The 13734-nt window shown below is 36.3% G+C and overlaps 1 protein-coding gene across 2 annotated transcripts in view; it reads left to right on the top strand.

The window, feature by feature from the left end:
• gli3 (GLI family zinc finger 3) overlaps nt 1-13734 on the top strand; it is a 295055-nt gene that overhangs the window by 258001 nt on the left and 23320 nt on the right. For both annotated transcript variants that reach the window (XM_073940176.1, NM_205728.1), the window contains 2 exon segments: nt 705-818; nt 1120-1260. In XM_073940176.1, coding sequence (XP_073796277.1) covers nt 705-818; nt 1120-1260 — 255 coding nt within the window.

Raw genomic sequence — 13734 nt, 5'->3', positions numbered from 1 at the left:
GTGAGCAAGTGGGAAAACTGTTTGTTGCTAATGGACAACCAAGTCCTGCAGTGGTACGTCTGAGTAAAAAATCTAATAAAATATGTATCTGGAGTAATAAGGTAGTTAATTTTTAACTGTTGCAAATCTGCAACGCCTGCCTTGAGAGGGATAAACTGATCCCAGATCAGCTTTTGTACACGCCATTTAAAGTGACACCTCTGTTATCAAACAAGTGAAAAGCAGCACATGAATCTCTTGTTTTGTTTAGTTTGATAACAGAGGCGTCCCTGTAACAATACACAAATCTATAATAAAATCATTTAATGTTTTTAGTAACCGTTTGTACTCATTTAAGAGAATATTAGTTGTGTTTAAAATAAAACACGCAGGACAGACATGTTTACATATGATTAAGTGTATTTTCTGTTTAAACACACACCTGAATCCCAAAGTGTCCTGCACTTTAGCTCCTCTTTAAATAGCCTATCTTAAGATAGGTAAAAATGTTTTCCAAAATGTAAATTTTTCTTAAGCTTTGTAAAAGTGTTTCACTCTTTGTAATGTTGTTTTGCACTTCCCTGTAGTATTGTATGAAGCAATTTAGAAATAAAGTCCATTAAAGTACTTACTCTTGAACATACTAAATTTGACCTACATTTATAAGGATGATTATTACACTATTATAGTGCATGTTTTAATAATCTGTTTTTATTTTATTTCAGAGTAAACCCACAAGTGAGTCGGCTGTGAGCAGCACAGGGGACCCCATGAACCATAAAAGGTCCAAACTCAAACCTGAAGAAGAACCACCCAGCCCCAGAGCCGTTAGCATGCAGGTATGCACATTTTCAAATGTGCATAGGCATAAGTAGAGATAAACACAAACACACATCAGTCAATAATTCAGTCAATAAATAAATAAGTAAATAAATAAAAAACAGAAACAAAGCTTAGCACCAATTATGTGACATACTCTAAAGCGATTTATTTTTGTTTGATTTGGCCTCCTGTTGTGGAACTGCTTTAGATGTGATAAGCCCCATTAATCTCCACAGCCTCAGAAGGAAATTGTTTTTCTTTTAATCAGATGCAGATGCACAATGCCTCCCAAAACCAATGCTGCGTGTGTTTTTGCAGGAGCAAATGAATGGAATGACTCTGGTGAAGGAAGAGGGCGATAAAGAGGAGGGCAAGCAGGAGCCAGAGGTTGTGTATGAGACTAATTGTCACTGGGATGGTTGCTGCAGAGAGTTTGACACCCAAGAGCAGCTTGTGCATGTGAGTGCACACCACATTTATGTTTTATCTATGAAAATGTTAAGTCTGTTAATAGTATCATTCATGATAAGGCTCTTGTAGGTGGAAAATGCACACATACTCACAAACACCTTAAAATCTTCTACTTCGCTTCAGACATCCCATTTGTCACAGCCACTTTAAAGCTTAAGAAGACAGTGAAAGGACATGAAAGCACACTTCCTGTGAAAATGCGCTTTGCTCCCTTTAACCACTTCTTTCTGGACATCGCATACACACAGCCATTCTTTTACCTGCTCTTTCCTTCTATCATCACCACAAGTGCACACACATTCACAGAAACACACACCATCCCCAAAGGCACACTGATAGATAGATTCCCAGATCTCCACTGCTGTCTATCCCTACTCTGACATGGCAATCCATAGCGGTCATGCCAACCCCTATCTATAATTGAAAGCCTCCTGTTGGAATGGCCTGCCTCCCACATTTGAAGGCTTGTGCTCAGTGCTTGAAGATCTTGACAACTTATTGCCTTTCTTTCTTTCTTTCTTTCTTTCTTTCTTTCTGTCTTTCTTTCTTTCTTTCTTTCTTTTTTTTCTTTCTTTCTTTCTCTTTCTTTCTTTCTTTCTTTCTTTTTCTTTCATTCAATAATAAAAATGTCTTTATTTAGCTTTTTGCACTTCAATGGTCCAGAGGTGTCATAAACAAATTTGAATTGAGAGTAAATATACTCATATCAATGGAAAATTGCCCTCTTCTCCATATTCCACAAGCCTTGTAACATTTTTATTGTAACAACAATATTCCATTATTAATATTAATATTATTACTTAATACATTTTTTGTTTGCATTTAATATTATTTTAATGATATCTGTTAATATTACTAGCCTACATGGTTTATTAGCTGTCAGCTTTATGTTATGTTGTTCATTAAAATATCACAGTGGTTTTGTTTTGTATTTGTGTGCCCCCCCCCCCCCCCCCCCCCAAACCCCAACTCTCAGTCTAATTTTAGATAGAAATATATATATAATTTTTTTTTTTTTTTGTCTTGTGGGTGTACAGTTTTTTCAGCTTTGCAAAAATGCAAGCACCATGGTGCTCTTTTATCAGCACAGCTTTTGCACACTTGATAAGATAAACATCAAATCTCTGCAACTTACCACACTTATCTGCTCCACACAGTCAGCATAAATCAGTTGGGTGTCAATTTATACAGATTCTTTTTTTTTTTTTCATTATTATTTTTCTTTTGACTTATTTCCTTGCAATTCACTCCCACTACAGGTGCTTGGTTCTCTCGCAGTGTTTCTTTTTGTGTCTTTCTCGGTAGGGGTCTAGCTCATAAGGGCTCTTTAATGGTAACTAGGGAGTCCAATAAGATACAAAGCATGAATGATTTTCCTATGTTCAACCTCAGAAGTCTAGATCATCTGAGTTGTATTCAGCGAGTAAATTATCCAGCAAGTGTCCTTGTTGCATTTATTATCAGTTGATTAAATACTAAATTTAAGTGATGTACTTTTTCTAATAATTAACTATGGAGACAAGTTTCATTTTTATACCTAATGCTTATTTTTTGCCTCTCGTTTTATGCTGATTTTGTCGATTTTCTACTGATTGTCTGTCTCCGATTTCCCCTCCATCTTAATGGTTTTGACTGATGATGGCGTTGTGGGGTGGTCTCTGTCCTTGTATGTTTTCGGGGTAAGAATAGCACTTTTAAGCTGCTCACTGCTCCTCCCTGTGTTGGGAGAGATAAACGTAGACTGAGTGGGAATGTGGAGCCTATCTGGCTGCGGGAAAAGACCCATTAATTGGCAAATTTTTTTTTGATCTGCCAGAGGATTAAACACCTTATCTGTCTGGAGTATCTTACTCTAAGATGAAAAGGCTGTGCTGAATTACACATGCCAATTGACTCCCCACACACACATTATTATTATTACTCTCTAAAATTCCCACTCCCTCTTGCTCGCCATCTTTTAATGCCTCTTGTCAGCTTTTCTCAGCTTTTTTTTACAATGCGCTTCAGATACTGACTTGAGAAAAGAGAGTATGATTTATTAGTGTGCGTTTGATAATGTTAAATGCTGTTGCAAATCCCTGAGCTTTGTGAAATTGGCGTGTAAACAGGCACTTTTCATGCATGGATGAATTTTAATGGTGCAGGCCACGGCCTAGAAAAACTGGTGAGATAAGAAGACAGCACAAATTAATATTAAGATAGCTGCAAAATTGGGACACACATGCACGTGTGCTATGATGGAAAATGGTAATCATAAAATATTCCACTTCATGCAGTCCATTTTGTTCAACAGTAAAATAAAAAATAATGTATATTTGGAGTTGACAAAGTGAGTATGTTTTATTTGCATGCAGCAAACAAATAATGTAAGCAACTTGTCCCTTGCTATGAGCCTGGGAGTCCCAGTGGTTGTTGTCTTGGCAGGCGAAGATGAATAGATCTTTCCTTGGAGCTGCGCATGTAGCATCAGCACCTGTTAGTCTATTTCCCTTGGCTGCAGCCATGTTCGTTTACAACAACGCCATCATCTGCTCAATAACCATTGCTATTACACTGGGCCATTAGGGCATTAGTGTCAACACCCCCAACACCCCCGCTACCCACCCCCAATACTTCCCAATCTTACTCTTCTATCCTTTTATCAGTGTAGGCAGGTCATGCATCAGGCATGACAGCATTAAGCTTATTTGTACAAGCGAGTGTACCAACATTCAGGGATGTGTTGCAATCTCTCTCTCTGCTCCAAGCGGCAGGGCCTGCAGATGGATCACATGCCATAGAGAATACCTCCAGGAGAAAGGTGTAAAAGGGAGGATGAATGTATAAAAAGAGCACTTTTGATGGGTAAAAAAAATAATCATTAATCCAAAAGAGTCTATTCAGGGTAAGCATTTTAGTTATCCTTAGGCATGTTTAGAATCAGTGATTTCTTTCAAGGGTCTTATGAAAATTATTGTCAAAAAAATTATCAAAAAAAAAAAAAGTTGTTGAAAATGGCAAACGTTACTGGTGAGTTTGTGTTTTTCAGGAAAATATACAATACATTATGAAACAACAAAAGTAGTTTAATAACACCCATGGGTTTAAGACTGTTGGGGCTCTATTTTGATGATCCAGGCGCAAAGTCCAAAGCGTAGGCCGCAAAAGCATTTAGGGTCTGTCAGAATTTACTTTTGCTGTTTTAATGACGAAAAAATCCGCTTTGCGCTGTGTTGCATGGTTTAACAGGGTTGAGCTTATTCTCTTAATGAGTTATATGTGTGTTTTGAGAATAAACCAATCAGAGTCTCATTTCCCATTCCCTTTAAGAGTCAGTTGCGTCGCACCATAGCGCATTTGTTATTTACATGCCGGATTTTGTAAGTGGAAAAAGTGAACGCCTCACTAGCAAAAAAAACAAAGCATCTGCAGTGTGAGAATGAGAAATGAGCCTCCTAGTTTTTTACCTTCACTTTCATTCTCGTGAATAAGGAAATGTGATGTAAGCACAGACATTCATTAGCCTACATAATTAATTTTGTTGGTTTAGCGCAAAGATTTGTTTCAAAACTATTTTTAAATTCAGTTCTAATTTCCAGCAAATGAATAAATGAACAATAATATCGAAGTGTGCTCAAAAAACTGAGTTATATCCAAATACACATGCTATGCCCCATATGGTCCAAAACCTGACAGGTGGGCAAATTTAAGCTTATTTTTAATAAAACAAATATAAATATGCATATAATAAATAACACCACTAATAATAGTAATAATAATAACATTATACAAAAGCAAATTGTCATGAATAAACTGAAAAAAGCCCCTGAGATGATGAAGGCATGGAGGCAGTGGTTTTTATATTTATGTAGAGAATAATAATTTTTTAAATATTTCATTCCTTTAATTCTTTTTCATTTGTAAAGATATTTGTGTATGCTGTGCATCCTGTGTGTTTTAAGCAATGTTTAAGCAAGGCGCCCAACTAACGCGCTCTGCGCTGGACTTTCTGACCTCTTTTCAGCTGGTCTATTAAACAGTCCAATTTAGTTCCTCAAAATAGCAACGCGCCAGCAATGCGCCATAACCCACCTCCTTTTTTAGACCAGGATGCTTATGCGCGCACATATGAGTGCAAATGCATTTGCTATTTAAACAGAGTGGTGAAAACGTCAAACTGACTCTTGCACATAGCTGAAACTAAAAAAAAACAATTGCATTGCACCATGCCCTGTATTGCGCCGGGTGTATGATAGAGAACCCTAAGAGAAACCCTGAGTAGTTTATAAGGAAACCCAGCATTGATACACACTGAACATCTGAACCACTTTAAACACACAGACATCAAGAATTAGAGTCTGAATCTCAATGATGTAACATAATTATTGCTGCATATTATTGATTCTTTTAATCTGTCTCAATCTGTCTCAAAGCCTACGCATAAATTTGGACATACTCTAGATTTGGTGCTATCTCTAGGGATATCTATCACAAATATCGACATTGAAGAGGGTTATTTGTCTGATCACAATCCAGTTGTTTTTAATATTCAAATTCCCAGCCCCTTTTTAAATAGCAAACCACCTGACCGTCGTGCTCGTTGCTTGAATCCTTCAACGGCCAGTGATTTTACGAAGGCTTATTCACTACTTCCATCTCTGCCTTTTGGGTTGGAAATAAATGAATCAATGTCACTATTTAATTCCACTTGTAATGAAATCATGGAGCTGTGTGCTCCTTTGAAAATTTTAAAACCTAAAGCCAAAAAACAACCGTGGCTAAATAGTGATACCCGTAGCATTCGTCAGCTATGGAGAAAAGCGGAGAGAATATGGAAGAAAACTAAACTGCAGGTGCATTATGAAATTTTAAAAGACTCTATGATTAAATATCAGAAGGCAGTTAAAGCCGCAAAAGCAGAATACTTTGCTAATCTCATAAAAAAGGCTCCTAATAACCCTAGAGTTCTTTTCAAAACAATTAACTTAGCCTTAAACACTGAGACTATGTCTGGTCTTGCTTTTTGCCAGACAACATGCGAAAAGTTTTTACAGTTTTTTATTAGTAAAATTGAAGCCCTTAGTGCTGGGATTCTGCGTCAAGACGCTTTCCTTGACAGTACCACCCCACCTTCACTAGCACACTTTTTGGATGAATTTAAACCAATCACGTTACAGGATTTGGTGGACTTGGTCCTCCATATGAAGCCCTCCCATTGTTCACTGGATATTATCCCTCCACATCTTTTCATTCAGGTATTGGAGGTGGTTGGATTAGACCTTCTATCAATAGTGAATTCTAGTTTGCTGAGTGGAGTCGTACCTTCTTGTTTTAAGCATGCTGTAGTACAACCCCTTTTAAAAAAACCCAATCTGGATTCATCAGATTTAAAAAACTATCGACCAATTTCAAAATTGTCTTTTCAGTCTAAAATCTTGGAGAGAGTTGTCTTTCAACAGCTTTCTAGTCACTTAATTGGAAATGACATTCTTGACAAATTTCAATCTGGTTTTAGGACACGGCATAGCACTGAGACAGCTCTCCTAAAAGTGTCTAATGATATTTTTCTGACGGTTGATTCTGGAAAATGCGCACTTCTAATTTTACTAGACCTGACTGCGGCATTTGACACAATACATCACAATATCTTGATTGAGCGTTTAAGATTGTGGGCTGGGATTCAAGGAAATGTTTTAAATTGGTTTAGTTCTTATCTTTCAGGGAGGACCTTTTCTATTGAATTGGGTAACTTTTCTTCCTCATCTGCACGTTTGGAGTGTGGTGTCCCCCAAGGTTCAATTTTGGGCCCAGCTCTTTTCTCTATCTACATGCTTCCCTTGGCAGCAATTTGTAAGAAGCATAATGTAAGCTACCACCTCTATGCTGATGATACTCAGCTTTACTTGCCTATAAAAATGGGAGAAAATTCTGTTTTACAGTCCTTTTTCACCTGTTTTAACGAGATTAAGGAATGGCTGGCTGGTAATTTCTTACACTTGAATGAATCAAAAACTGAAGTAGTAGTGTTTGGTCCTCCGAGTGTCTGTGAATCTACAATTAATAAATTAGGTTTGATCAAGCCTAAGGTCCACAGTCACGTAAAAAATCTTGGAGTTACTTTTGACACTGAGTTAAAGTTTGACAAGCAAATAAACTCAGTCGTCAAAAGTGGTTTCTATCAATTAAGGAACATTGCCAAATTGAAGCCTTTTCTTTCTTTTAAAGAGCTGGAAACTGTCATTAATGTTTTTATTATGTCAAGACTGGACTACTGTAACTCTTTGTATTCTGGAGTTTCACAGGCATCAATAGCACGCCTGCAGCTGGTTCAAAATGCAGCTGCTAGGCTTTTAACTGGGACAAAAAAATTCTCTAGTATCTCACCAGTTTTATTGTCTCTTCACTGGCTCCCAGTCCAATTTAGAATTCAATATAAATTATTGCTTCTAGTTTTTAAAAGTTTGAATGGTCTGGCACCGACTTACATTTCTGAGCTTCTTCACTGGCACACTTCATTGAGGCCAATCAGGTCTGAAAACACATTTCAGCTAGTTGTCCCCAAAACGCGGTTGAAATCAAGAGGTGACAGGGCTTTTTCTGCTGCAGCCCCCCGACTGTGGAATGGTCTGCCTTTACAGATCCGGTCATGTTCTTCACTTGGTGCTTTTAAGTCTCATCTAAAAAATCACCTTCTGTCTCTTGCCTTTGATTGTAATTAATTTTAATCTGTTTTATATATTTTGCAAATTTTTTATATATAGGTATAGATTTTGTATGCTGGTCGTTTTGTAAAGCACTTTGGTCAACATCTGTTGTTTTTAAATGTGCTCTATAAATAAAGCAAACAAACAAACAAACAAACAAACAGTGCATGCTGGGAGCCATGGATGAGTTTTGAATGATTCCCCCATATGCACTACAGCATGAAATGTGTTGCCATCAATGACACTCAGAAGCTGTTTGTCAATTCCATGAATGCTGAGAAAAGACTCGTGTCCTTGTAGAGACTGTTCTCGCCAAGTTACCCCAGAAAAACAAACTCAGTAGACTGCGAGAACAGAGAAACACCTTCAGTGAGAAATGAGGTGCTGCATTCTTCCTAATGGTCACATGACATTCACGCATTTTAAATTATCGGAAGATTATTTAAACATGACAGCACTCATACAACGATTTATTGTTTTTGCAATATGCATAAAGACCTTACAAATATATGTTGCACAATACAAATAAAACTAATTTTAATACAGAAAAGTAAACACCCCTAATGTGCTTATGCTTTTAGAAAGATTTACTTTGTAATGTTAACTTTCATCGTCTCATTTAGGGAGACTCCTGAGACAGATAAGTTATATCTCTGAACTTTAATAGTAAATCTGTATTAAAGGCTGTGCTTCCCACCTCCTTTATTCAGCTGCAATGACTTGTGCTCAAGTCTGTGTCTTTGCATTCTCAATATCAAGAACAAATCCGGGAACTTCTTGAAATCCGGGAACAATCTTGAGTTTTGGAAATGAACTTGCAGTTGATGATGATGTTACACAAGAACACAGGACGCAAGATTGCTAAAGAACATACAGTTGGTGTCATAATTATTAGCCCCCTATTAATTATTATTTTTTTTTTTAGATATTTCCGAAATAATGTTTAATAGAGCAAGGAAATTTTGACAGTATGTCTGATAATATTTTTTCTTCTGGAGAAAGTCTTTTTTGTTTTATTTCTGCTAGACTGAAAACTGTTTTTAATTAAAAAAAAAAAAAAAAAAAAAAAAAAAAAAAAATATATATATATATATATATATATATATATATATATATATATATATATATATATATGTATATATATATATATATATATATATATATATATATATATATATATATATATGTATATATATATATATATATATATATATATATATATATATATATATATATATATATATATATATATATATATATATATATATATATGTATATATATATATATATATATATATATATATATATATATATATATATATATATATATTTGAAGGTCAAAACTATTAGCCCCTTTAGTCTACAGAACAAAAAATTGTTATACAATAACTTGCCTAATTACACTAACCTGCCTAGTTAACCTAATTAACCTAGTTAAGCCTATAAATGTCACTTTAAGCTAAGTTCTAAGTTTAGAAGTGTTTTGAAAAATATCTAGTAAAATATTATGTACTGACATCATGGCAAAGACGAAAGAAATCAGTTATTAGAAATGAGTTATTAAAACTATTATATTTAGAAATGTGTTGAAAAAATCTTCTCTCCATTAAACAGAACTTGGGGGAAAAATAAACAGGGGTTAACAATTCAGGGGGGCTAACAATGCTGACTTCAACTGTATATTGAGAAACAGCCATACTCTAATTCTTGATGTCTGCATCTCTTACTGTATTTGGTTCAGATGTGAATGTTTTTTTAAGAAGCCCTTAATAAAGTATAGTTAAATAAAGTACTGTATAGTTAAATAACCATCTACACTATTCATTACTTCACGTCCAATACCACATCATCAACTTTATTAGAAACTAATTTAAATAGCATTACTAATTATGATTCAGTAATTTGATTATTTAACCTGATAACATTGTTTCTTCTGTCTCTTGCTCTAACATATAGTTATAAGTCAAAGAGCGCTAGTAAAGGAACTGCTGTTCTAGTCAATGGTGACATCTAACAAGATTATTTTCAGTGAGTCTTGCTAAGGGCTTTTGTAGACGTCTGACAGAAATAAAGTCAAGCAGGTTAGTAATTGGTGAAGCTGTTGATACTGTTTGTGGAGTTGTTTAATGATCCTCTGATAAGATTTTAAGAGACTGAATGTGTTTTATTTTTTAAGGCTGTGACTGAAGTCAGCTGTAGTTTCTGTTCAGTAATTCTGCTTGTTATCAGCAGGGGTCTGTTCTTCGTAGGTGGATTACTCAATTAGCTGGACTTGGATATTGACGATTTGACACGATCCAGGATCGTTTGGTTCTTCAAAACTCATCCGAGAGTTGTTGTCATAGCAACAGTTCTGGTACCTCATACCTGGTTGGGAGCAGGCTCATTTCAAAATAAACATGATTAGATTGAGTGTCAGTTCAACCAAAGATAATACTAAAAGTATGTACCGAAAGCTGATATTTTCTTACAGTAGTAGTTATATACATTTTGAAAAATAGTAAATATATATATTTTTTAACTATATAGAAAGTTAAAAATATAAATTAATTAAAATTTATGCAATCTGCTCTCCGAAATAAAAGTACAAAGACTGCCACCTGGTGGTTCAAAGAACATTTATTGATATAAACTTTTTAGATACAAACACATATAATTGCTTTATTTAAATTTGTGTATGATAATAGACATGCACAATATGCAACTTTTTAAAAAGGAATACTATCTTTATGCAGTCATGGCCATGTTTTAACAGTTAATAAGATGATGATTTGATGCTTCACAAAAGTTGCAAAAGACACCTGTACCAATATCAAAATGCTTTTGTGATGCAAAATCAATTTAAACATAGTTATTCTTTACACATCGATTAACAAACCGGCTAGCCTACTGTAAATAACTACTAAAGAAAATCTACTGCAAAACTAAATAAATTGCTAAATACTCAGGACACATGAAAGTGTTAAGCCTGCAGCACCCAACAATGGTGGACAGTTATCGCGGCTCATATTTAACAAACCCTTTACTACGAATTTTATGTATTTTATTTGCTCACATGGATAATTGAATATCAATCAGATGGTGTCATTACACTGCTGTGCCGTCAGCCAATCGTTGCATTGCTGATCATGATTTCGAGGATCAATAGATCTGTCCTTCACAACACATGCAGCGATCCCAGATCAGTTCATCCAGATATTTTAATCTGATTCGCGAACTCGTTTGAAGAAACAGATTAGCCAGAGATCAGTTATCAAGATTAAAAGATCCAGCATCTGCCAAATCATCTTAAATCATTTAAGCGAGGTACGAAGAACAGACCCCAGGTGTTCATTATTAATGCTTAATCAACACATACTTAATCAATGTCACAATCACCAGCGATCAAATCCTGGCAGATCGCTGGTGAACACACAGATCCTCATACTACAAATCCGCCATTATACGGACTACAAGGTCCAGTCATGCACTGCACACACACACTGATTCCTAATCCTGGCTGATTGATAATACACACAGCTGAAGCTGTTCAGAACTGATAACATGGGCTTTAAAAGCAGCAAGGACACACACACACAACACACGCACACACACACACACACATACACACACACACACACACACACACACACTCACACACTCACACACACACACACACACACACACACACACACACACACACACACACACACACACTAGTTGCTTAGTCTTGTAAACAGTATTGTGAACTTTTCGACGCATTTGTCTTGCTTTGCCTTGTTTCTGACACTCGCTTTATTTTGTTTCTTTACGGTGCTTGCTGCCTGCCTTTTGACCGCCCGACAACTCTGCATTGCCTGCATACATCCGTTTGTCCCTGTGTTGACCGTTGCTTGCCTGACCCTTCTCAATAAACTTGCATTTGGATCTGCACCTCTGTCGTCACCGTCCCACTTAACATTACAGTCTCTTAAATAACACAGTAACTTCAAGACTGAGTTCAAAACTCTTTTCAAATGAGTAGAACTAACTTCCATTAAATTTTGAGGTAACTACACTCAATTAATTTGATAAATTTGACTGTTGGGTGTGACTGTACAGTTTGGTACTCTCATCCATCTTATCGAACTGGTTAAAACTAGTATTATCAACATCCAAACTGGCAGCTTGTATACAAATAAATTTACTTTAAAAGTTTTGACACATTAAATGGCAAATAATTCTTCAAGAGTTCATGTCCACTCAAGAGGTCTCCATGACCTCTGACCTGGCTTGGTAGATCCTGAGGAAACAAATCATTTGGAATACAGAAAAAGTAAATACACACATTATTTCAGTTTCAGAAACACATTATTGTTTCTGAAGATGACACTAAGGTCATAATATAATCTAGGCCCTTAAACATTCAACTTTATTCATAATCATAAGGACATAGGAAAGTATATGTGTTACTCCATTTGTTAGACAATCTACGCCATCAAAATTATGCTATAATTTTATGTATACAAATTATCCATAAATCAACATTTTCTAGGCGAAAGGAAGTTTGTTTGACCGTTAAGAATGACATTCTCATAGTTATCAGTTACTGTACTTTCAACCCAGACAGGTGATAGAGGGTCGACTCTTTGTCTAAAAGGAAGGTTTGAATGACAGTCTGACTTTGACGTCTAGTGATGTAGAAGTGCAAATATAGGGTGCACACATAAACACTCACTCATGCACACACAGATGCGCATGTCCTTATCCAAACTCTGTGAAAGTTTGGCTGCAACTGCGCAAGGTGACAGGGAAAACTGTGATGCAGGCTGTCTTTGTGTCATGAAGAGGAATAAAGGATGAGCTGCACTCTCTGTCTCTGCTGGCACCTCTCATTCTTTTTTAGAAGCTGTTTCACTCTGCCTTTTCTTGGCCTTCCTGCTGTCACTCTGGCCTGTCCCCTCTTCTACTCTGTATGTGAGGGAAGTCAACTCGCTGACTGTCTTTCTTTCTCTGTTTTGTCGTTCTCTCTTGACTTTTCTATTTGTATTTCTCTCTCGTATTCTTCCATGCATTCAATATGAGATTGTTCGATTTTTTGCTTAGATGCACTGTTGTTTGGGAGTTGATTATTCCCACTCACTTATGTTCAGGAAATTGTGTTTGTCTCTTAGAAATCAACTGGCTTTGGGAAAGGAAAAGGGCTAGAAGATCTGCTCACTGTTGTCTCTGTGTATGCCAGAAATTCACCCAGATGTTTGCATAAAAATGTGTGTGTTTTCAGTTTTTTTATTAAACCATGAACTCTGCGTTATAACTTCACTGCACAGTGTGTGACAGAGATGACCAGATGAACAAAAAGGGATTACATTGAGAAAATGAGAAAGACCTAGGCAAAGGCAGCCTGTTGAGAGAAAGATAGAATAAACACAACAGGGATTTGATGGTTTGTAGAAGAAAAAGAAAAACGCTGGAGGAAGTACTGGGGTTTGATTAGGCCAGAGGTGAGTGTATCAATAATAGGGGTGAATAAGGTGATGGGCTGCACTTGGACAACTCTGGTATTAGAGATGCTTTCAGAAAATGTGCGATATCTTTTACCCCAAACACATCCCCCGTTCATACTCAGCCCAGCCTGAAGTCTTAGATTGAAAGTTGCCACAGCAGCACAACTGTCAGCACTTGTCATGGCAAGGCCATAGGCCTGTAGTGATGGGAGGTGACAGGGGTTTATTTGAAATCCTGTTTAAGTCAGACACTGAGACTCACATACCATACAGCGCACTAGAGAGAAGAGAAGTCAGTGTTAGCATAGCATTAT

This window comes from Danio rerio, chromosome 24 (genome assembly GCF_049306965.1).
Source record: "Danio rerio strain Tuebingen ecotype United States chromosome 24, GRCz12tu, whole genome shotgun sequence".
NCBI classification, from domain to species: domain Eukaryota; kingdom Metazoa; phylum Chordata; class Actinopteri; order Cypriniformes; family Danionidae; genus Danio; species Danio rerio.
Note: the sequence above shows the minus strand (reverse complement) of the source record. Positions and strands in the feature narration are given on the sequence as shown.